The 25,954-nt window shown below is 47.9% G+C and overlaps 1 protein-coding gene and 1 pseudogene across 4 annotated transcripts in view; one reads left to right on the forward strand and one right to left on the reverse strand.

The window, feature by feature from the left end:
* Kremen1 (kringle containing transmembrane protein 1) overlaps window positions 1-11,836 on the reverse strand; it is a 65,116-nt gene extending 53,280 nt beyond the window's left edge. For 2 of the 4 annotated variants that reach the window (NM_001433772.1, NM_053649.2), the window contains 1 exon segment: window positions 11,639-11,836. In NM_001433772.1, the coding sequence (NP_001420701.1) occupies window positions 11,639-11,729 (91 nt within the window). In that variant the 5' untranslated portion in view covers window positions 11,730-11,836. 4 annotated transcript variants of the gene reach the window in all.
* C14h22orf31 (similar to human chromosome 22 open reading frame 31) lies at window positions 23,763-25,270 on the forward strand (annotated as a pseudogene).

Consider the following 25,954-nt stretch of genomic DNA (forward strand, 5'->3'; position numbering starts at 1 on the left):
GAGGATTTATTCCCTCATGGCTCTCTGATGATATCTTATCCATGTAACATGTAAGCACCACAGTGTACTATGTGGGCATATCTGATGGTATGAACCATCTAATTATCCGTGTAATATGTGAGCACTGTGGTATACTACTACTTCAGGTATTTATCTATACATAGTCTGTGCTATCTTTTTTTTTTTTTTTCTTTTTCTTTTTTTTCGGAGCTGGGGACCGAACCCAGGTCCTTGCGCTTGCTAGTCAAGCGCTCTACCACTGAGCTAAATCCCCAGCCCCCATAGTCTGTGCTATCTTAACATCAGATTTCACACAAAAACGTTTTCACATAAGAAAGCCGTAAACATGACATTTTCAAGCTCCGAATTCTGCTTTCTGATAGACAGCATCTCAGTTTACTGTTAAAAAAACAACAAAACAAAAGAAACAAAACAAAACCCTTAGAAAGTCAGAAGGTGAGCTGCCTGCCACAGGGCTAGACCAAGACAGACAGTGCTATGGTCCTGTAGGAAGAGTAAACAGGTCACAGGTTCCGGTGTACAGACACTGTGTCCACCTGAGGTACAGTGAGCTTCTTAAACATTTACCTTTGCTTTGCTTTTGGGATCCAACTCAGGCTATCCCACTGTTGTGATGCACGCCCTCCAAGGATGATATGGCTGCTATGATCTTAGTCAGAGCAGCTGTGATTACCCGCAAGAGACCCTCACAAGATCGGGCCTGTTGACATTTCTTCACAGAGGACCTACACGGGATTCCAGCCCGGCTGCACTTGGTTTTGGGGAAACACAGAGGTGCATAAGAGGCAAAAGGTTAACCGTAGAGCTTTGAGAGGGGACAGTGGCTGGAATGGACTGTTTTACGGCACAGTTCTTGGGAACACCATACTCCTGAATATAAGCCCAAGAAGCCCACTCATTCTCCAAGCCAGGCTTGACAAAACTGTTCCTGGTGCCCTATCTGGGGAAACAGGCATTGCTCATGTTTCCCAAGGAAAAGCCAAAGCAACACCATATGCTAGGCAAGCAGTCTACCACTGTGGCTCACACATGTCATTCTGGCATTTGGGAAGATGAGTCATGTGTTTAAGGCTAGCAAGGGGTTAGAGTGAGACCTTAACTCAAAAATAACTTGGTGAAGTGGTGTCCATCTGTAATCTCAACACTTGGAAGACAGAAGATCAGGAGCTCAAGGTCTTCCTTCATCAGCTATAGTGAGCCCAACCTTGTCATACGTGAACCCCTGTCTCAATGCTCCCCACACAAACTATGAACCAAACCATGGCAATCCTCAATACTCCACATCATCACTGAGCTTCAGTCCCCATCTCTGGCCACAACCAGGCTTTATCTTTCCTGTTAGGGACCAAACCCAAACTCTGCACTCCAAAGCACACATTCCACCAGTGGACAGTCCTAGCCATAATTCCACCAGTGGACAGTCCCAGCCTAACAATGCACCAGTGGACAGTCCTAGCCTAACATTCCACCAGTGGACAGTCCTAGCCATAATTCCACCAGTGGACAGTCCCAGACAGCCTAACATTCCACCAGTGGACAGTCCTAGCCATAATTCCACCAGTGGACAGTCCCAGACAGCCTAACATTCCACCAGTGGACAGTCCCAGACAGCCTAACATTCCACCAGTGGACAGTCCCAGCCTAACATTCCACCAGTGGACAGTCCCAGACAGCCTAACATTCCACCAGTGGACAGTCCTAGCCTAACAATGCACCAGTGGACAGTCCCAGACAGCCTAACATTCCACCAGTGGACAGTCCTAGCCTAACAATGCACCAGTGGACAGTCCCAGACAGCCTAACTTTCCACCAGTGGACAGTCCCAGACAGCCTAACATTCCACCAGTGGACAGTCCCAGACAGCCTAACATTCCACCAGTGGACAGTCCTAGCCTAACAATGCACCAGTGGACAGTCCCAGCCTAACATTCCACCAGTGGACAGTCCTAGCCTAACAATGCACCAGTGGACAGTCCCAGCCTAACATTCCACCAGTGGACAGTCCTAGCCATAATTCCACCAGTGGACAGTCCCAGACAGCCTAACATTCCACCAGTGGACAGTCCCAGACAGCCTAACATTCCACCAGTGGACAGTCCCAGACAGCCTAACATTCCACCAGTGGACAGTCCTAGCCTAACAATGCACCAGTGGACAGTCCCAGACAGCCTAACATTCCACCAGTGGACAGTCCCAGACAGCCTAACTTTCCACCAGTGGACAGTCCCAGACAGCCTAACTTTCCACCAGTGGACAGTCCCAGACAGCCTAACATTCCACCAGTGGACAGTCCCAGACAGCCTAACATTCCACCAGTGGACAGTCCCAGACAGCCTAACATTCCACCAGTGGACAGTCCTAGCCTAACATTCCACCAGTGAACAGTCCTAGCCTAACATTCCACCAGTGGACAGTCCCAGACAGCCTAACATTCCACCAGTGGACAGTCCCAGACAGCCTAACTTTGAATCCTCCACAAAGGCACATCACAGAAAAAGCTGTTTTGGTTTATGTGTGTGAAATAAGGGAAGACCATAAATGCAGCTGGGGGGGCCGGGGTAGGGGCAGCGGAATCTGTTACACAATCAAGTACCCCAGTTCCCAGTTTTTGTTTTGTTTTGTTTTTGCCTGTGGATCAGCCTTCTGACTGCCTAGCAATCACCTCTGAGAAGTTCCAGGACGTTCTGTGTCAATCAAATACTTCAAAGTCAAATACTTGCTAATTTAAAGAACCCTGTCAGACCAATGCTTGTCATCCCAGCACGTGGGAGGCTGAGGTAGGAGGACTTCAAACACTGAGTTAGCCTCCGATACATAGGGATGCATTGTCTCAAAAGACAAATTAAAGCTCCATATAAGTAAATGGGCATTTACTGAGAAACCAGGCATGGTGATGCATCCCTACCATCCATGCATTCAGAAATCAGAGGAAGGAGAATTCTAGTTCAAGACCAGCTTAGGCTACACAAGAGATCCTGTCTATGAATGGACAGACAGACAGATAACAAAATGGGTGATAAGGCCATGCCTGTGCCCTTTTAATTTTTAAGAGTCTCGTGTAGTCCACTAAGCAGACAAGGAGGATCTGGAACATCTAGTCTTCCTGCGTCTACTTCAAGAGTGGCGGGATTCCGGGTGCATGCCGCTGCAGCATGTTTCACTTGGTGCTGGGAACAGATCTGAGACTGTGTGTTAGGCCAACACTTTGGCAAGTGAGCCTTTTTTACCCTCTAGGTTTGCTTTAAGCAGAAAACACCTGGTTTGTATCTACTCCTTGCCTTATGATCATATGCACACTCCCATGACTTCGTTTTTCTTTGCAGTCCTGATCAGGACTTCACTCATGTTAGGCAAGTGATCTGGCCCATTGAGTTACATCCCTAGTCCCTAGAAATCCTATTTTGTACTGTCTCAAGCTCTCAATCGGACTAAAAAGAGATTAAATAAACTCATAAAACCCAGCTTTCGGACAAGCTTTATCAGCACTGCCTGTGACCTACTTTTAAAGTCAGATGACCAGAAAGTTCTCCAATAACGGAGTCCTGGAGGGTGTGGTCCTTGGTCCATGGAAGCCAGACTCTGGGCTTTTCAGTTGCCTTTAGCTGATATAGGATGGCCAAATAATACCAGCGTTCCTGAGGAGGGAAGTCAATGCCAGGTGGACAAGCTCTCTCTGGAGCACATCATCAAAGTAAACCCTACAGTAACTGTCACTGGTTTCTGCAATCTGGCACAGGGACAAACAAGTCCTCGTGAAAGAACCTGGCATGCAGCAGACATTTGATAAGCACTTGTTAATTGATCCCAACAAAAAAGTCCATCTCAGGGGCCATGCTTCAGAAATGCTGGTCTGGGGAAGGACTAGAGCTAAAGGAAGGACTCAGCCTAGCACGGATCTAGACCAGGCAGGAGTACTAGAAGAGCTGAAAGGCCCCACCCAGCAGTCCCTCTACCAGGTAGGATTGGCAGTGCTGTCACTCATAGACATCCAGAGCAGTTAACACTGAGGACAGTGTGGCTGAGAGAGTGGCTCTGACTGTTCACGGTTGAAAGGCTCATGCTGTGCTGGAGGAGGACCCCGGTTCATGCCCCAGGCTCACACAGTGTTTCCTGGATCTTTGAGGAGGGCCTGGGGCTTATCAGATGAAGGTGCGGGGAGCTCGATTACATCTGAATCTCAGATAAATACTGAGTAGGAATTGAGGGTGTAGCTCACTGGTGAGCACCTGCCTCGCCTATGCCAGGGCCTGAATTCTACCCTCAAGACTAAGGAACACACACACACACACACACACACACACACACACACACACACACAATTTTTCTCCCTACCCTTAACCCAACTACTGAACAGCTTCTTGGAAGTATTCCCAAACAATGAATGAGGCACACCAAGACTAAAAATTTGTTTTGCATTGACCTGATCTCAAATTCAGTTGGGCATCCTATACTTTATCTGACAATCCTGAGAGGAAGTAGAAAGGCAGAAAATCCTCACTCCATGCAGAATGCTATGCACTGAAACGCTTAAGGGGCTCAGACAAGGACAATGAAAATGCACTACTTTTCCTGCTGGGTCTCATGCAACCCAGGCTATACAATGGAGGCTGGCCTTAAACACCCGATCCTGGTGCTCCTACACCTAGAGTGCTGGGATTGTAGGTATGTGTTACCACACCAAAGTTGTACTTTTTTTCGTTTGTTTGTTTTTGTTGTTTGAGATGGGGTTTCTCTGTGTAACACCCTGGCTGTCCTGGAACTCAATTTGTAAACCAGACTGGCCTCAAATTCATAGTAATCCACCTGCCTCTCCCTCCTGAGTGCTGGGATTATAGGTATATGCCACCATTTCTCTCTGTGTCTGTCTGTCTCTCTCTCTGTCTCTCTCTCTGTCTCGCTCTCTCTCTGTCTCGCTCTCTCTCTGTCTCGCTCTCTCTCTGTCTCTGTCTCTGTCTCTCTCTCTCTCTCTCTCTCTCTAAGACAAAGTCCTGCCTTGGTTTTTCTGAGTGTTAGATATGTGTTGTTATTCCCAGCAAGAATCTAATTTTTGGTCGGATGTGGTGGTGCACACCTTTAATCCGGGTACTCAGGAGGCAGAGGCAGGCAGATCTCTGAGTTTGCGGGCAGACTGTCCTACAGAGCTAATTTCAGAACAGATAAAGCTGATGTTGACCTGAGATCAAGAAGACACAGTGAAGACACAATCAGGGCAGGGGTTCCCCACAGCACTATCTTTACAGGTAGGTAATTCTTTGGTGCAGGGGTCTGTCCTATTCATTCTATGGTGTTTAACAGCACTCGGGTTTCTACCTGCTGGATAGTAACAGCATCCCCATGTAACAATTAAAAAAAAAAAAAAAAGCCTTCAAGCATTGCAAAATTCTCTGTCCGCTGAGATCACTGAGTTAGGAGAACTGGCCAACTGAAGAGAAAGTGTCACATCCACTAACCAGTGGTCACAGTCACATAACAAAAGACTGTTCTCAAGGGAGATATTCTCTGCTTTCCTGGGGCCCTCCAGAATCATAACAGGGAGGAAAAGGCCTCGTCACTTCAGCTAAGACAATTAGGAACTCTTCAGCTGCCAGAGGTATTTAGGAAGAATCTTGGGTGAGCCAAGCCAATGACGTTCTGCATACATCACAGGAGGCAGGACGGGGCACCCGGCCTTTGAAGAGGCTCTTTTTAAGTTAACCTCCCCTCCAACTGAACGTTTTCCAAATCTCTTCCTGCCATTTGGAAGTTGAGTGATTCTCAGCTGAAAAGGCCTGAGCACACGAAGTGCAGATGGCAGCAGTTAGGGCCCTCACCAGATGCTGCAGTCTCTAATTTGATTGAAAGGATATAATTAGACAACAGAAACACTTTAATGAAAGAGCAAAACATGGAGGGAGGGAAGGATTGAAGGCCCTTAACTGATGCCAAAACACCCACCAGTAATAGAGGCTTTGAGTCTGGGGCACATCGAGGGGAAGCCCCTGAAAAAGACAGTTCTCGTCCTGTTTATTTCCCCATAGACAGAGAAATGGGGATTTTATTATTGTAGATTTCCACTGTATTTTATGTGGGAACAAACTGATTAGAACCAGAAGATTCTTCGGAAGAACATCAAAGAAAAATAAATATGACTTCTGTGGTCATTATTAAAAATATTTTTACCAGCCCAGTAATTTTCTTTGAAGATGAATTTTTATAGATTGAACAGCAGCAAGTAATTTACATACTGTGATGGGATTGGTTAGCAATCCCTACTATTCTAGAAGAGAGCTCCTTGGCTGCCATGTTGTTACTCGATTTGGGGATACTAGGAAAGCTACCAACATCAGGATGTATCTACTTTGGGGATTAAAAGAAACCATGCAGGATCCTCAGGCGGGCTGATGGCTACCTCCATTTTGAATCATCCTTAAAAGTTGCCTATGCTGTCTCTCCTCTTCCCTGGCTTTAAAACCGAGTACACTGTTCAGGTTCTAACCAAGGATCTACATATCTGAAAGGAACCCAGCCCTCAGAGTCTGCAGTTGCTAATGTGGTGCGACACTCGGGTTTTGGGATCGGCCACAGCCCCCTGAGCCCACTAGGAACAGGGCCTCGCCCTTGTGGTAAATTGAACAATAAAAGTTTAATGCTCTGGTTATGTGCCAGGGATTAAACTGTGGCAGGAGAAACTGGAAGCTGGCCCTAGCAGGGGAGAAGCCCCCAGGGGGCCCTACTGCAGAAGTAAGAGGGACAGTGGTAACTCTGCCTATAAGATGGCCTAAGGTGTTGTCTGGGAAGGAACTGCCTAGCACCAACTTCATTCCTCCTCAAGTTGGTACAAGGGCAACCTAAGGGGATAATTACCCAGAAAGAGGACAGGATGGAGAAAGAGATTTCTTTGGAGAAAACGGCAAACTTCTGTAGGATGACAGTTTTACAATGGCCTCTCTCCTCTCCCTGTTCTGGCTGACAGTCAACCGAGGCTGAGGGCTCAGGAAAAGAAACTGTATCTTGGAAGGAAGATTGAAGACAAGAAAGAGCAAAACCTTGTTGGACCTCAGTGCCCACTCCACCAAAGGAACACTTTTGGGTTCAAAGCAAAGGTCAAGGTCAAACGGAACACAGAAGTAACCTTAGTCATCTTACCCAAGCAGAGGCCGCACACTGAGCAGGTCAGATGCCAAATGAAGATGGGGGCTGGAGGACCAGTTCTCACCCCAAACCTGTGCAGGGGCACTGAGGGACACTCCTCGGCCCTGCTGGTAAAGTTGTCCTGATATCTGTCCTTATTCAGGACATAAAACCTCAGACAGGGGTTGGGGATTCAGTGGTAGAGCGCTTGCCTAGGAAACGCAAGGCCCTGGGTTCGGTCCCCAGCTCGGGGGGAAAAAAAAAGAACCAAAAAAGAACAAAAAAAAAAAAAACCTCAGACAAAGGCTACAGACCCCCCAACTTCCGGCCTCTGCCAAGCATTTCCCCATGAACTGTCCGGCAGTACAAACACAATCGGCTTGTTGTGTTTCAATGTTTCACTTTGTTTTTGTTTTTCGAAAATGCTTTAATTTAAAAAGAAATAAATCAGTCATGCTAAGCACATCGTTGTTTTGTAAAGACACTTTAACAGGGCAACCTAAGCATGGAAGGAAAAATTAATAGCTTAGTAAAAACTAATAGTGGCAGAAATTCTTTTTCCGGTGGTTGTTTTCCCAGTCCTCAGGGTGGTGCCACCTGCTGCCTGGGCTTTCCTCTGCAAACAGAAGATCTCTCAACAGTTTGTTTCAAGTAACATCTGCAGGGCGAGTGAACAAAAGGTGGGTCAGCTCTGAGGTGGGATTATTTCCTTAAGCAGTGCATTGAACCGAGCTGAATCTCTGCTTATTAGTGAACTAAATTCATGTATACAAGCTTTTCCTGGTCAGCTGTATCTTTTCAGAAATCATGGTGAAATATAAAATTTACCATTTCATCTAGCACTTTCTCCTTGCCGCTCCCTCTGGCCTTTTTACACGGCACTGGCAGGCTGCTGGCCTCAAACTATTCTCTCGTCTCAGCTTTCCAGATAGCTGGAGTGCAACTGTATTATCCCGGTGCCTGACTCCCATAGGTATCTAAAAGTTAATTCACACTAAAACGGTCAAAAGGTCCGTTCATTCAGTAAAATGAACCTACTGTGTTGCTTTTTCCAGATCAGTAACCACTTAAAGAAAAGTCAGTCCACATGACCTAGAGCAAAGTTAGCATAAGTGCAGCCTGTGAGCCAATCACAACCCACAAACCGAATTCAGACTGGGTTTTTAATTATAAAAAATTAAAGAGGACAAGATACTGTAACATGTAAAAATGATGTAAAGATTTACATTTCAATGTCCAAAGCATTTAAAAAAAAAAAAACCACAACAATGAAGCCGGGTATGGTGATACACTCCAGTCCGTGGGAGGCAGAGGCACACAGATCTCTGTGAGTTTGAGGCCAGCCTGGTGGTCTATAACAATAGTTGGAGATACAATGAGACTCTATCGTGGAAAAAAAAACAAAAACAAAAACACAAACACAAACCATAAACCAAACCAGCAATGCCTATTCATTCTGACTCCTTTTGCCTACTCAGTCGGAGGTGAGAAAGTGCATCTGTCCCAGTCTATGAGCCACAAAGCCTAAATAAAACATTTACTGTTTTGCCTTGGTCTAGAGCAGTGGTTCTCATTCTCAACTTGTGGGTCTCAATCCCTTTGGGGGTCAAATAACCCTTTCACGGGGGTCACCTAAGGCCATCATAAAATGCAGATATTTACCTTATGATTCATAACAGTAGCAAAATTACAGCTGTGAAGTAGCAATGAAATCATTTTATGGGGGTTGTCAGCACAACATGAGGAGCTGTCTTGAAGGGTCAGAGAATTAGCAAGGTTGAGAAGCACTGGTGTACAGCCTCAGGTAGAGTTCCAGGCTCGAAAATTCTAAACTAGGGGCCATTGAGATGACTCTGAAGTTAGAGGTGTTTGTATTAAGCTTGATGATCTTACTTTAATTCCTGGGACCAACAGGGTAGATAGAGAGAATTGACTACCCAAAATACTCTATTCTCCACATTCACTCCTTTTAGCTCCCATGGCCATACATCCCCAATAAATAAATTCTTTAAAATTTTGGATTCTAGGGGCTGGAGGTTAGAGCACTGACTGCTCTTCCAGAGGTCCTGAGTTCAAATCCCAGCAACCACATGGTGGCTCACAACCATCTGTAATGGGATCTGATGCCCTCTTCTGGTGTGTCTGAAAACAGCTGCAGTGTATTCATATATAATAAATAAATAAATCTTTTTAAAAAATTGGATTCTAAACTAAAGATGGTATACTGCCTACCACCGACAATTCCCAATATGGATATTAGGAAGCTGTAAGTTTGATCAAAGCTGATCACTTTGCTTTTGGTCCACCTATGCTAAACTCTGAGCATACTGATAGCTGTACCAAGAGTGCCAACTTGTATTGGTTAGTAGTGAGCCCAAAAGCAATGCTTTCTTGCTTTGAGAATTATAAAAGCAAAGCCGGGTCATGATGGTGCACTCTTTTAATCCCAGCACTCAGGAGGCAGAGGCAGGCAGATCTCTGTGAGTTCGAGGCCAGCCTGGTCTAAGAAGAAGGAGGAGAGACTTCCTGTACCTTACACACTTAAATTATTCATCTATGGGGCTAAGAGAATGTACCATAGAGCATGAAGACCTTGCAGGTAACCACGCTCGGGTCTTGTAACAACACATATTACTAACAGGACAAATTCCAGATGAGAAGTCAAGGAAGGATGGTGAGAGGCAAGAAAAGGTTACCACTGCCTCGGCCTTCTTTCTTATCACTTGTGAAAGAAAAGCAAGCATGACAGAAGGACGGAGAGACTGGAGATCATTTGGGGGTGACTACACACTATAATTAGAATAACATCGAAGGGGAATGAGCTAACTGTTTTTATAAAGTCAGCATTCAAAAATGCAAACCACCGGTAATTTAAATATTACAAAGTTGTGCGGAATATAAGTATTGGAATAATTTTTTCCATCCACAGAATTTTAGAGAAAATTACAGTATCACAAAATATGAAATGGTAAGTTTGGCATCTTCTCAGTGTACAGCATTTTCTTTCTTTCTTTTTTTTTAATTGGAAAGGATTTAACAAACTAGTGGCTAGGTTCTTGACAGGATATGATGCTGAAAACCATGTGGTTTGTTTCTGAACTGCTTCTGGAAGCAGAGGGAAACATCACCAAGGCACTGAGGTAACAGAATGCTGAGAAACCAGGCTGATGAGAGTTTGAGTTACTTAGTGGACTGTTTCACAATAGCCATGAATTTGTCCTTACCCAAGACTCCTAAATAAAAGCATACCAACCTTACCCAAGAGCTGCTGCATCTGACTTAGCAAAGCAAAGGTGCCCAACAGAAGCCACCTCCCTGCAAGCGTGGGCAGAATAGGCTCACAATGCTTTCCAGAGCCATACTGTGCCCTTTCCAGGAAGGAAAACCAGTCTATTCCCACCCATACCTCTCTCTCCATAGAGTACATGAAATCCTGAACACGCAGATGACAAAGTGGAAGGGGTTACTAGGTTACAGTTATGTTGACACGTTCTGGCGCTAGGAACGTCCCTCCCTCCCTTTTCACATACTACAAACAGTAGAAGTGAGCAAATTATAGAAGTCCCATAGAAGACAGCAATCACCTAGAAACCACTTCTACTGAGTCTCAGGTTTGGAGTGCTGGGAATCCCTCATTCTGCTGTCCCAAAGCCCAGCTTTGCCTTTTGCCGGGATTCATCCTATAAGAAATTCAGTATTTACAGGGTAAACCAGGTGTCTAGTCTTTAGTGAACTGGAAAACGCTATAAAAAGTATTACTAAAATGTTTACTGGCTGTACATGGTGGAACACTAAGCAAATTGCCCACAATGTATCATTTAATGCTCACCAACACTGCGCATGGGAGTGAGTTATCCCCTTTTTCAGATCAAGTAACGGAGGTTCAGGCAGCTCAAAGTTTGCCTCAAAATCACACAGAAAGTAAATCTCAGCCTTTCCCCTAAATCCAAGCTGGCAAGAAAACAAAGCAACTCTTGAGTTTTCTCTCACCAGCAAAACCCTGTCTTCGGAACATCACAATCTGCAACTTAGGGTGGAGACCCCACTGGCAGGTTCACCAATGCCCCAGGCTCAGCACTCAACAACCTGCAAAGAAACCGAACTGGGCCAGACAACACCCTCATGCCCGTGCTTCCATTGGGAAAGGATTCTGCAGCAAGGAAGGGCGTGTGGGAACTAAGCTTCCATCCCAGCTTCCATCCTGGCCGAGGGCAACATCTCGGGCGAACCGCTCTGTGGACTCGGCCTGGGAAGCAGGACGCCCGGACTCAGAGTAGTCTACACTCTGTACGGGCGACCTTAGCCGTCACGCACTCCATCTCTCTCCTAAGTAGTGAGTAGAGTCCGGGAAAGTTCGAAGCCGGCACGCGGGGCAGATTCCTGGTAAAGCGGGACAGGCAGGTCCACGCCGCGTGCCGGGACAGAAGCCCGAGCATCGGGTTCTCCGTGGTCCACGCGCGAGAGAGGGCGAGCGGGACTTAGGGTGGGGGGCCGGGGTCTCACTCACCGGGGCTGGGGCGGGGACCGGGTGCGGGCCGGGCCGCCAGAGTGAGCGCAGCGGCGGAGAGCAGCGCGAGGCGGGCGGCGGGCGGCGCCATGGGCCGTCAGTGCGGGACCCCCGGGCGCGGCCCGGGGCAGAGGGGGCAGCACCGGGAGCCGGGGGCGGCCATGGGAGCAGAACGGAGCTCAGCGTCGCCCCGCCCCCGCCGCCGGGCCCGCCCCGCCCCGCCCTCCTCAGTGACGCCCCGCCCTCCTCAGCACCGCCCCGCCTTCCTCAGCACCGCCCCTATTGCCAGCAGCCTGCAAGGCTCCACAGCCGGGCCGACTGCGCGTGCGCGTTCCACCCGCGGCCTGCCACTCACGCGCCGGAGCCGGCCCGGCCCCGCCTGGCCCCGCCCTCACGGGCCGCGAGGTGGGGCCACCCGAGGTGTGGAGTCCGCAGGTGAGGGCGGGACGAGCCCTGCCTCTTGAGTCCCCACGCTGAGGGTTGTCTGCGCTGACACGGGCTGGGCGCCCAGTGACCTCTGTTTCACCCTCACCTAGGTCGTGACCCACGCGCGGGCTCCACCACTGCGGTAGTAACGAGAGCAAACCTCCTCTTTCTAGGCTAGCGGTAGCGGTTAGCCAAAGCGTGTTTTGGAGTCCGCCTGACCCAGTTCGTACCCCACTTGGTGACTCGTGAGATCTATATAAATTTGTATAGGTTTAAAGAAAACGGGGCTCCCTTCTGCCAAGCGATAGGTCGACACCATCTATCTGCTCCACAAAGCGGTGGTACAAAGTGAGATAACGCATGGAAACCACGCACGCACCGTGGGGGCTCAGTAAATAAGGGATTCTTTCTCCTAGTGGAGTCCTGTAGCTACCAAAGGGACAGCATACTGAGCCTTGTACAGAGTCCTATCATATCCGTGTCAACTAGGGCAATTTATTCTTTTAAAAAATATTTACAGCAGGGCAGTGGTGGTGCACGCCTTTAATCCCAGTACTCAGGAGGCAGAGGCAAATGGGTCTCGGTGTTGGTCTGGTCTATAAAAGGAGTTCTAGGACAGCTAGGGCCGTGAAACAGAAACAAAGAAGAAATATGTATGTGTATCCCTATATACACATATACATTTATATATACATATATGTTTATTTTTTTAAACTTTTTGTGTGTATGCATGTAGGTGCATGTGTAAAGTCAGGAGTCAGTTCTTGCACTGTTGGTTCTGGGAATCGAACTCAGGTCCTCGGGTTTGCTGTCTTTACTTGCTGAGATGTCACACCAGTTTTAAATTATTATTATCATTATTTTGAGTCAGGTTCTTACTGGTTTGGAACTATGTAGATCAAGCTGTTCTCGCACTCATAGAGGTATTCCTGCTTACGCCTCCCCACGTGTCCCCACTCCCAGTTAAATTATTTGTAATTAGTATAAAATGGGTGATACACTATATATATGTAACTATTATATATACACATATATACAAATACAATATATATTTTGCTTAAATACATAATTTTACATATGTATATACACAAAGGAACAGAATATATATAATATATTATATATATAATATATATTCAGTGTATTTTGCTCAACCATCAGCAAAATAGGAACCATAAGATTCAACGACACGGAGGTAACTAAGTGCCCAACTCGAAGGGGCAAACGCTGTGTCTCTTCATTAAGGGAGACTTGGGGCTCCGGTGGCTTAAATTCTCGAGGCAGCGCCCCCCTCTCCCCAGCATCTCGAGCCTCCTTACTCCTCCTCACACCCCCAGGCAGCGGGGATTTTCCTATTTGCTCTCGCCTAAAACGGCACGGTGACGCCCCGGCAGGACAGGTCCGGGCTGTGCGCCGGGAGCTTTCAAATCCTTGGTCCGGGGCTGGCAAGTGCAGGCCTGCACCAGGCTTGGCGGCGGCGGGAACATCTGCCCTCCTGTTCCTACTCGCTGTGCCCCGAGCAGGACTGGGCGGTCCTGGCCCCGCGGGATACCCTGGCCTTCCTGGGGTACACCCACCCCTGCACCCCTCGCCCTCTCACTAGGCCGGTGTTCTCCGCGGCCTTCCCACTCTCAGGAGGCAGCTCCCAGAGCTGGGCCCCAAGGGCGTAGCTACCTCCCACGAGGCGCCTGCCTTTCTGTCCCTCTCCACCCACACGACCCAGAGCTGTGGCAAGAAGAATCTTGTTCAATCGTTTGCTTCCCCTGTCGTTCCTGAATTTAAGAACCCTAGGTGTTCTTGAGTGGACGCCCCCACCACCCAGTGGACACACCCTCCACTTGCGAGTGAGAACCCAGCCTCCGTGTCCCACGCGTGGGACTGTTGCATACATATGTTTTCTTTTCTTTTTTCTTCCTTTTTAACCAAGGGCCTAACATGACCCAGGAACATTGGACGTTAACCGAGCAGAGAGCTCCGGCCCACAGTTGCAACAAAGAAATAACAATAAGATTCTGGCTAAGTCTGTGGTAACAATAAAGGGGCTGCCCCAGGTGCTTATAGTATCAGGGGACGCCGCTGAAGGCAGCGAGCGCTCCACAAAGCTGCGTCACTGAGGTTGTTATTAAAGGCCATAGGACTTTTTGGTGATGCACCTGCTTTCGAGTCACCCCAGCTCCTGTAGTGAAATGGGATACATTCATTGGTTACAAAGCTGGGCTCAGGAGGACTCTTCTTAGTCTGCTGTTGGAGCTAAATTTAGGGTGAATGGGTGTTTGTTCATGCCTTCTCAGGCAAAGCAACCCAACACCAGCCCGTTGGAGCCTCCAGCAAGACCTGCGACCTCAACACCCTACACTCTTGGCTTTCCCCCTCAAGAGCAGCATTACCTTCGAAGAGAATCAAAACCAACAGGTAACATGGGTGCAGACACTAGGTAGGGCGTGCCTTCCCCCTACTCCACGAATAGTCAGACATGGGATGGGGATATAGCTCAGTAGAGTGTTTACTTAACATGCAGAAAGACCTGAGCTCTGCTCCCAAAACCAAATAAATAAGGTGGGTGCACACATGTGCCTGTCATCTAAGCATTTGGGAGGTAGAGGCAGGAGAATCCAGAGAGTTCAAGGTCACCCTCAACTACAAGTACAAAGCCAGCCCAAACTACATGACACTGTCTCAAAACAAAGACAGAGGAGGAACACGGGAAGTGCTGAGGACGTAGCCATCAACAGGATAGTCCAGATGTGCATGTGCGTGCGTGCGTGCGTGCGTGCGTGCGTGCGTGCGTGCGTGCGTGCGTGTGTGTGTGTGTATTTCAGACACCCAGAATACTACAGGGACACCAATAAAAAGATGCTCTGTGCATGTGTGGCCAGGGCTTTAGTGAGTCGCATCTCCAACCCAATCACTAAACAGTTGTTGAAGGCAGGCGGCTCACTTCTGTCCCAGGTGGGGTTGGGAATGTGGTACACGAGGAGAGAGACTTGCCTAGGGTGAGTGAGTCCTTGGGTTCCATCCAAAACACTGCGACAATCGGTCAGGACACTGGAGAGAAGTAGAACACAATTCCCTGAAATTTAACTTAACGTATGGCTTAATAGACTTTTTGTTTTGTTTTTGTTTTGTTTTCAAGACAGCATTTCTCTGTGTTTTCCTGGGGGTTCTGGAACTCGCTCTGGCCTCGAACCCCAAGATTTGTTCACTTCCTTGTCCCGAGTGTTGGGATAAAAGGTGTGCACCACCACACCTGACTACTAGATTCTTTCTATATCTCCTTTGGGTGTCAGAGGAGCCAATAGGAAGGGGGCACACAGGAGATCCAAAACAAGATGATTTTGGCCAACTCAGGGTGTCCAGGCTTCCTGTCAATAGCAGAGACGACTGCCCTCCTCCTCCCTTATTCAGAAAGCCGCCCCTGCAGAACTGGCCTTAGCCTCTACCTTACAGCAGACTCTCCAGTCTTGGTGCAGTCAGAACAAGTTCTATAGTTTGTACGGCTGCATAGGAAATGAAAATACAGGGTCCTAGCTGGGTATGGTGGCATATACCCTTAGTCCCAGCACTCAGGAGGCAGGTGGATATCTGTGAGTCTGAGGCCAGCTTGGTCTACAGAGGGAGTTACGGGACAGCCAGGGCTACACAGAGAAACTGTCTCTAAAAAACATACCCCTGCCCCCCCCACACACACACAAAGAAAATAGAGGGTCCTGTGCTCAGACTTATTAAGAATTTCAAGCCTGGTCTTACAGCTCACACCAGCAGTGGGGAGGCTGAGTTCTGAGTTAGAGAGATCCTTGCACGTTCAAGGGCAAAGACTGAGAGCCTGCCTGGAAGAAAACAGAAGAATTTGCAGATGTTGACAGCAGAGCTAAAGCTGGCGTGGCATGTCTAAGCACTCTGATCTTTACCACATAGGTGGCACACTCATGAAAGTGACCCTGTGTATGAATCCGCCCGTGAGCTCCTGCCCATTGGACTGCCTTGAGAAAGAAGCACCCCTCTGTGGCCTTCCCTACCCCCACCTTCCCTCTGAAGCTAAAAGCCCAGCACAGGTGATGGAAACATCGTCCTAGAGGCTAAAAATACAGCTGAGAGTGTCTAGGTCACAGTGCTTAGGGCTCAAGGTCTTTTGCTCAGTTATGTGGTGCTGGGCTCCAGCCCCAGATGCTCATTTCGATACTTTGCATGCCTGGGGAGTTTCAGAGACTTATTTCATGGAAAGAACGAGATTCATGGCAGCACCTTGCCTTCCATATCTTCCCGATGTCTGAGTCCACGCGCCTGATAACACTTGCAGGCAGGTTCTTTTCCTCCTCCTGGGGAACCTGCCCAAGTGGGGGAGTTTGGTCAGCCTAGCGTTTAAAATGCTGACTGGAATGAAGTCGGCTCTGAAGGATCTCACACGGCAGACAAACACAGAGGTGTCTGATCCCAAACATCTAGAGTTTTTACTTGCAAGGCAAGGTGGTGCACACCTTTGGCCCCAGCACTCTGTTGGTAGAGGTTCTCTGTGAGTTTGAAGCCCGCCCGGCCTAACATAGGGATCTCCATTGCTGTCAAGGGCTATGTAAGGAGACACCACCTTAAAGAATTCCTAGGGATTGGGGTTGGGGATTTAGCTCAGTGGTAGAGCGCTTGCCTAGGAAGCGCAAGGCCCTGGGTTCGGTCCCCAGCTCCGAAAAGAAAAAAGAAAAAAGAAAAAAGAAAAAAAAAAAAAAGAATTCCTAGGGATTCTGCACTATTTCTGATCATATTTCACAGAGCCTCCCCCTCAAGCCTTCTTTAGGAGGTCCCCTGAGAACCAAGGTGATGATGGTTCAGCAGAGAAAGGCTTGCGATTTGAGTTTGATCACTGGGACTCACATGGCAGAGAGAGAGAGAGAGAGAGAGAGAGAGAGAGAGAGAGAGAGAGAGAACTGACTGTTGCATATTGTCCTCTGACCTCCACATTCAAGCCTTCACACCCATGGGCACACATACCGAGGGACATACTAGATGAACAATGTAAGTTTAAATACACACACACACACACACACAGAGAGAGAGAGAGAGAGAGAGAGAGAGAGAGAGAGAGAGAGAGATATGAAAGAGAGATAGAGAGATACAGGTCAATCAGTGGACTGCTTGTCTTGCAGCTGAAGTTGTGGGTTCCATACTCAGCACTGAATAAACTGGGTGTGGTACCCATATATGTAATTCCAGTTCTTGGGAGGTAGAACAAGTATCTGTAAGGCCAGCCTGGGATACAAAGCCCTGTCTCACCCAGATGTCTGTCTGTCTGTCCACCCATCTCTGGATCAAGCACAAGCCTTTTACCACTGAGCTACATGTACCCATTCTCGACATTTCAAACGAACACCAGATCTCTCTCATCTTTTCTCTTGACTTGGGCTTGGCTCATCAGTGAGTTGTTTACTGATCCTAGCTCAGGGATAGGATCTCAGAGACAGGAAATGTAAGAGTCAGAAATTCACTATTGGGACTGTAAGGGAAAAGACTGAATCTGGTCTTGGGTACGAAGATCTGATCTGGGTACATCTGGGTGAAAGTGAGCAAATGGAGTCACTGAGGTTAAAGCCAGGAGGCAGGTGGCGTCGGGCAGACAGAACATCAGTCACCGTCTCAGGTCCAAGGCCTGTGATGGGTGAGTGTTCAGTGCATGGGGTCAGTGCACTGCGTCACAGCTCAGGACTCTCCACGCCCTCTCTGCAGAGGTTCTCTGTCCTTTTGCATGGTGAACCTCTGCTGTGTCCCCATATGGGCGTGGGAGTTTGCTGTTTGTACGCCAGATAAAAACAACCGAGGAAACGGGGGAATGCCACTGTGGCCTGAAGGGTGGCACCATAAAGGGAGAGGACAAGGACTCATAAAAGCAGGTGCACTATCTTCTGCTTAGCTGATCTTCCAGAAAGAAAATGAGAGCTGAGAAAAACTACAGAGAAGAAAGAAAGATTACAGGAGCTAAAAATACTTGGAAGAAAGCTTGGCTGGGCATCAGAGAAGGACAGATGTGTTTCCAAGTAGAAGCATGAGTATTCGGATGTCAAGGAGCTCAGCTCCAAACGTGGGAAGCAAGGGCTATTCAGACTGAACTCAGCAGAATACCATTAAAAGAAAAAAAAAAAGCTTCACAGAACAAGACACGCAAGGACAAGGCAACATGGACATCCTCTTCCCTCAACCCCAGACTCTCCCACCACTCACTAACTACCCTAACTCTGTTTAGATTCCGTCCAACAAAGCCAGGTTTTTCCAGGGTGGTATTACCATGAAATTGATCTCACTGTCCAGGCCAAATGATCAAAACCCTCACGAGGGTGCAGGAACAAGTACCATTTGAAGCCTGACTTCATGGTTCTCAGCCACCTCTGAGGCAAGGATCTCTGAAGAGCCCAACTACTTTCCTCACTGTATCTGGAGGAGCCCCGTTCCCATCTGACAAAACAAAGCATTTTGAGGAAATGCAGCCTTTCAGAAAGTTCTACGACTGAGTGTTCAGTGAAAGTGAATCAACAGAGAGGTTATGGGGCTGGGGGTGGAGCTCAGCGGTGGAGCACTTACCAATCATGGGGGAGGTCAGAGAGCAGGGAGGGAGGTGTAAGGAGGGAGGGATAGAGAGGAGCGAGGGAGGGAGAAAGAGGGAAAAAGAAGAGAATAGGATGCTCTGATAGCCAACCTGCATCAAATATTTTTTACCTTTAAGGGTTCCATTGTTTTGCTTTATAAACCGAATTGATTGATATGAGAACCCGGGTTGAGGAGCATGTCAAATGTTACATCATGCCACTCCAGACTGTGGGCATCAGGGACTAGGGAGCAGGGTTGATAAACAAGCCACATTAACTAATGTGACATTAACTAAAGCATTATCTACCTTCTTTTTTTTTTAAAGTTTATTTATTCATTTATTATATATGAGTACACTGTAGCTGTCTTCAGATACACCAGAAGAGGGCATCGGATCTCTTTACAGATGGTTGTGAGCCACCATGTGGTTGCTGGGACTTGAACTCAGGACCTCTGGGAGAGCAGTTGGGTGCTCTTAACCGCTGAGCCATCTCTCCAGCCCCTTTTGTTCTTCTTTTTTTTCTTTTCGGAACTGGGGACCAAACCCCGGGCCTTGAGGCAAGCACTCCACCACTGAGCTAAATCCCTAACCCCTCTACTTTCTTTTTTACTGTGTGTATATGTATGTGTGTTAGCATGTGTACGGAGGTCAGAGGAATACTTGCAGACGTTGGTTCTCTCTTTCCGCTATGTTCTTACGTTCTGGAGGTCAAGCTCAGGTCACCAAGTGGCAAGCACAGTTACCTCCTGAGACATCTCAATAGCCTTTGTGTGTGTGTGTGTGTGTGCGTATGTGCACTTTCGGGGCGGAGGCAGGCAGATCTCTTATGAGTCTGAGGCCAGCCTGGTTACAGAGTGAGTTCCAGAACAGGTAAGGTTACATGGCAAGACCTTGTCTCATTTAAAAAAAAAGGGGGGGGCGGATTTGAATATTTAAGCCACATATGTGTGGTGCTCATGGAGGCCAGAGGAAAGGATTAGAGCCCACAGAGTTACAAGTGTTTGTGAGTTGCTTGGAACTGAATTCAGGTCCTCTGGAAGAGCAGGAAGTGCTCTTAAACTGCTGAGCCATCTCTGAACCCTCTTGCTAGCTACTCAATTCAATCTGGATCACCTGAAGACAAAGTGCCACCCTTCTTGCTTGGGATTCCTAGTGCAAGAATATTACACACTTGGCACCAATTCCGTGGGCAGTGGTCCCCAGAACTCCCTCTGCACCAGTCCACTTCATTCTCATGGTAATCACTTTGCAGGTGCTGTTGGCTGTCCCTGTCTCAGGGAGGAGAACATTCTAATTCAGAGAATGCTGAGGGATGATCTGGGATACCAACTTAGGGAGAACAACCCCTGAGCCTAGAGGAAGTCTTGTGACAAGACAAGACCAGACCTGGGCCCAGGGATGGTAGGTAGACGGACCAACTGCGGAAGAGGCAGAGTCACTGTGACAACTGTGAATGGCCCAGAGCAACCTATGTGGACTTTGACTGGATCCACTAGTCATAGGGACTGGGACTTTACTCTTGAGCCACTTGTGCCTCAGTTTCTTTATTTGTAAACTAAGGGTGGTAATAGCACCGGTACCCATGTGACTGAGGGCGGCATTTCATGATAGGAGCTTAAATAGCATCTGGCCCTCAGTAACTCCTCAATAAATACGAGTTTTATTGGTGCAGGAGAAATAGCACAGGCGCAGCTAACTAAGGTTTGGGTTAAGAAGAATGGGTGGTGTACCTTTAGGGTGTGGTCAACTGAAGAGAGCTATGTGGGAAGGAACTAAGCCAATTCTGAAGAGTGCAGGGCTGGAGCCCCGCCCCCACACTGGTCTAGTGAGCCAGAGCTTGGGTCCCAGCACCCACATGGTGTCTCACAGCTGCCTGTAAGTAGCTCTGGTTCCGAGAGATCTGCCGCCTTCCTCTTGCCTTCCTAGCATGCATATACACACAAATAATTTAAAATAAATACAGTTGATATATGAACAGTGGGGCTGGGGATAGAGGTTAGTGACAGAGTGCTTCTCTAGCATGCTCGAGACCTAAGGTTCAATTGCCTGGCATGAAGGGGAGCAGGGGAGATGTTTCCAAGAGACATCCATGTTAATGGCTGTGTGCTAGAAGGTTCGGTGTTCTCCAGAAACTAAGTCATGTCTCTCCTTCACTGAATGACAAAGCTAACTGAGTAAATATGGCGGGCAAATGTCTGGAAGAAAGCTGATGAGAAAATCAAACCGGAGATGGGAAGACGCTGGGCGTGGTGGTACATGCCTGCAAGCAATCCCACTACTCAGGGGCCTGAGGCAGGAGGATCCAGAGTTCCAGAACACAGTCTAAGTGGCGTTATATAAGGGAGACTGTGGGGCTGGGGAGGGAAGCTGGGGAAGGAAAGGAAAACAGAATGACTCTCGCTATGGCTTCCTGGTCTCCACCAAGCAGAGTCAAAGGCAGTGACTGTCCGGTGACCTACAAACACGGTGCCATCTCTCCAGGATTCACTGTTTTAGAAGGATGTTTTCTTGTCTGGTTTTAGGTATTTGCAAAACCTTCCCAAAGACAAACCTTTTCCAATGTCCTGCTATAAAACTGACCCACCTCTTGGGAGGTGAGGCCAGAGTTTGCCGCTGAATAGGTGTCATTGTCTGTGGGCCCACATGCCATGGGCCTGGGGGTGGTTCTACCACAGGGCAGCCTGTGTTGTGGTCTGCCTGCCAGCTTTGATTCACTCCAGGGACAACAGTTGAAATTTCAAACAGGCAACACATGGTGATTCCAGGAGTCGCTGCCAGACACATACTTTGGTTTTTCCATCGCTTCACCCTCCTCCCACTCGGGAAGGAGCCTCCTCTGGCATTCTGTATGTGAAAAAATCAAAACCCCCAACAGGACCTGCACCTGATAAGGAGCAAGGCCTTGCCCAAGAGTTCCCAGGAAGAGGCGGGCTTTGTTCTCATTTCCAGACCTTTATAGTGCTAACAGCTCTAATTACTGCGTTTGCCACGGGATGTAAAATAAAACCGCATTCCAGAAACCAGGTCATCTCCTTGGGCAAGAGACACAGGGAGAGGTGCTCAGGGCTGCAGGGATGTGTTCTTTCATTTCTGGTCCCTTAACCCTGGCAGCTATCTGGATAAATTAACAGTACCCTCTTTATGTGCACAGAAGAAGGGCACTTCTGCACACAGAAGGATGATCTTGACATCTGTATCCACATAATCTGGTCTGCACGTCTGGTGGTATTTTATGCAAAGTGTGCTTCGTAAGAACACTAGGGTCCTGTCCCCAAGCCTTTTAGGGAAAATGAAGCCTCCAGACATTTTGGAGCTTCTTCTAAAAAACCATTCGACCATAAAATCTGATGATGTAAGACCTGCCCACACCCACTTCGCAAACCAAAGTGACATCAGAAATCCTGGAGTGAATAGCTCGGAACTGCCTGCACTGCTACCCAGAATCTAAGCAGAGAGCGATTTGCTCCAGATGAGAAAGGCAGGTGACGAGACTAGAAACAGGAAACCACACAACACACAGACATGGGGGGAGGGGAGAAAAAGAAAAATACACATATCTCCCCCCTACTAAGGTAGCTAAAGTAAAAATTAAGACAACCAAAGTACGGTAATTTTATTTTAAAATATTTATTAGGTATATGTGTATGTGAGCCTGATATGTGTTGATTATTAAGGCCACTTAAGAGGCAAGAAAAGCTTTCAATGCCACACGGACTCCCTTTGTAACCTCTGTAAACTCTCAAGGCAGGAAAGTGACCAGGCACCAGCCCGAAGAACTCTCATAACTGTTTCCAGCTTCTGTAACTGTCACAAAGGTCATCCCTAGCCCCTCAGCAGGACCCTTCCCAGATTATGCTAATTTTAGGTGAGAAGTCTGAACAAAAGCCACCGATCTCTGAACTTCCCACAAAACCCACCAAGCCCTTAAGTGTGAAAAAACACACCAAGCCCTGAGCTCCCTTAAGCTCAGGACTTGAAATCCCACCAATCGTCACCCTGGAAATCTCCACCCTCCCAAGAACCCCTGTAGAAGCACTGTCTTTTGTCGCTTTGTCCAATTGTCTGCGCCCTCTCTGGAGTAGAGGCAGCCTCTCCTGGATTCGTTCCTCCACACCCTGGACCTTCCAAAAAAAATCTCTTTCATGAGATTTGCTGGCTGGTATGACTCTCACCAGAAGACAAGAAGTTATCAAGAGAAGGGAAGAAGTGGAGTGGGGTTGAGACTCCAGAGCGCCTCAGCTCAGCTGGGGATCCCCTCCCTCATGTGGGAGCTACACTGCCTGTGCTGAGGAAGCTTCCTCTCGGAGCTGTGTGGTTTCTGGGCTCCTGTCTCAGGAGGCCCTTGCATTGGGACATCTCAGAGCTTTGTGGTTGCTGGACTTCTGAGTCCCAGGACTCCTTCCCATGCAAGCAGAAAGGTCAACAATATGTGCACCACCTATGTGCAGGAGCCCAAGGAGGTCAGAAAGAGGTGTTGGATCCTCTGGAATAGTAGCCAGCTCTCGACTGCTGAGTTCTCTATTCCCGATTTCATTTTTATATAGGTGATATTTCTTAAAAAGCCAGGTCTTCTACTGTGATTGAATCTATCCAAATGGTTCCCAGTCCCAGGAAGAATATTGTTCCTTATGGACTTCAGAGTATATTTCCCCACTGAGTGGCTTTTCCTGGCCCTTGCTATCAGGTTAGAAGGTATATTCACAGTCCAGCAGAACTTACCTGCTGGCATTTGTGTTTGAATGGCATTGTGTGTAGGAGTTGTGACTGTGGCTTATACAGAAGTCTTGCAAGATGGTCCCATTTCTTTCCTGCCTGCTGTGGACTCATCTTTCCAGCAGGCAAACTGCCTTATGTTCCTACTGAGCTTTTTCTGACTCCAGCTTCCTGCCCCAGTATGCTGTTCAGAACCAAAACATCATGACCTTTAAAAATTCACATCTTTCTCTTACTTGGTATTAAAAAATGTCTAGATGAGCAGGAGACACAAATCCCAGCAAGATTTCTAAAGTCTGGGACAAAGGAATAACACATAAAATGATGTCAAAGCTTAGTCTCTTAACATAACTCTAGTTTTTCCATGGGAACTACTTTTTAACAAGGACAAAAAATCATTTCCCCTTTTATTTCTAACAACCAATCAATGTAAGACAAGATCCTAGCATCCCTACCTATGGGCTCCAATAATCTATCTCAATCAACACCAGGCTACAGGACTGCTATGTGGTCCCACCAACATCTGTGCAGTCAGAACGGGTGCAGAGCAGACCAGCACCCAGCACCAGGTACGACCTTACCACTGCGAAGTGGTAAAGAGCCAGCTAATTGTCATTCTCTCTGTTCAAGGCCGTGCTCAGAGGTAAGTGCTATTGGTGTGCTTTCCAAGCTCAGAGAAGCAAAATCCTTGAAGGAAATCCAGTGACAGCACAATGTTGAAAGGCACCAAGAGCCAAAAGAAAGATCAAGAGCAAGTGGTCACTTGGCCAGCTGCTGGGCACTCCAGAGCACAGGTTTGCAGGTGGCATCAGAGAGGTAACCAATGGCCCGCAGTGGTGAGATGGATGGGAAGAAGGACAAGCCAAAGGCAGGGATTTCACTACTAGGTGACGAAAATCCTTAAATTGAAGACAGGATTAGGGTAGGTAAGTCTCTGTGATAGAGGGATGGTACACCAGATCTAGTGATGAGATTTAGGGTCCATCCGACGTTTAGTTCTGTAGGACGCTTTCATATACACAGACAAAAGGGAGTTGACCATGATGGAAAATAAAGAGGAAAGAGGTGGGCAGTGTATGCTTATGTATGCCCAGCTGAGGTACCTGTAGCCTGTGAACTTGCACTCATAAAACTGAGTCCAGTTCAGTCACCTTATGGTGGCCAGCACAACTCAGAGTATGTCTTAGGGAGTGGCTGTCAGGGTCCAAGTCTAAAGTGTGTGTCTTGATTTTATCTTATAAGATGACACTGGCCCTTCTCTCACAGGGTTCCTTGAAGAATAAATGGATCAACACATGCAAAGGCCTTTTGGATGGCTTGGCAGAGAATAGGGAGCTTACTTAGTAAGCAATAGATGTCAGCTGTGGGTATGAAGTTCCTAAACTTTGTGGCCTCAGGCAAGCCAATTCCAACTTCCCCACCTTTAAATCCACCTCTGCAGACTCTACAGGGTTCTAGGGACTCCTCAGTGACATATACAAAGGTATTCGGTAACGAGACTGTGCCAGGCGAATGTTGGTTGCTGTAGTGAAGACTCAGACACAGATCCCCGCTAATTATTCTGAGTTCCCTCCTCAAGTTTCAACTTTGACATCTCTGCTTTCTTCTTGGCCTGAGTAAAGAAAGTTCAAAGGAGAAAAAGGAACAGTCAGCCAAGATCTTAAGGACAGATATGCCAAACATGCAGCCACTACCCAAGTGTTGTCCAGGGACAGTGGGATGGCAGTCTGGAAGGGCCGGAAACCCAAGAGGAACAGCAGTTGGAGGTCATGCCAACCATCCATGGCATCCTCCCTGAGGGTTTCCAGGCTTTGTACCACACTGTGGTAGAGTCCATGTTGTGAGATCCTTCTGGAAGCCCCAAGAGGTACAGCTCAGAGCTAGGCAAGGCCATTAAACAAAGGCTCTGGGAAGCTTTGCACAGTCAACTGCCACCAGGAGTGCCTGGAGGGACCTGAAGCTGGGAGGGAGTATGGCTGCTGTCACCGAGGAACAGCCCAAGCTAGGATAGAATTAATAGTAACTTACAGGATTGGAGTCTCCTCTGCAATACGCCTGAAAATAAACTGTACCTTCCACCCAGTCTCAGGTCCTTCACAAACTAGTGACTACCTTCCCACGGAAAAGAAACAAAGTCCCAGTGTTTCTGGGGAGGCGGGAGTAGGGGTGAGACAGTTTCTCTACATAGGGCTGTCCTAGAACTATGTAGACCAAGCTGGACTTGAACTCGGGAATCCACCTGCCTTTGCCTCCCAAGCACGAGAATTAAAGGTGAGCCACCACGCCCAGCTGGTTTTCTGGGGATGGCTAGGGCAGGGGAAGGGAGGTGTGGAGGGCTGAATATAGAGCCTTGACTGTTGGTTGGTGCCCAAGCTCCAGCACATCTTTTACTGTTCTGAGACAGGGTTTCATTAAATTGCACAGGCTAGCTTTGGATGCACTCTGTTTCAAGATGGCCTGAAAGTTGTGATCTCCGTGTTTCGAGTTTCTGCCATACACTGTTACTCGAGGATATAATCCACAGATTCCAGCCAAGACTCTAATGACTGGAAATACCCCATAACTTGGAATCTGTTGATAGGAGCAGAAGGTCACAGGAATCTCTGAGGGGC

Source organism: Rattus norvegicus, chromosome 14, assembly GCF_021556685.1.
Source record: "Rattus norvegicus strain SHRSP/BbbUtx chromosome 14, alternate assembly SHRSP_T2T, whole genome shotgun sequence".
Taxonomy (NCBI): Eukaryota; Metazoa; Chordata; class Mammalia; order Rodentia; family Muridae; genus Rattus; species Rattus norvegicus.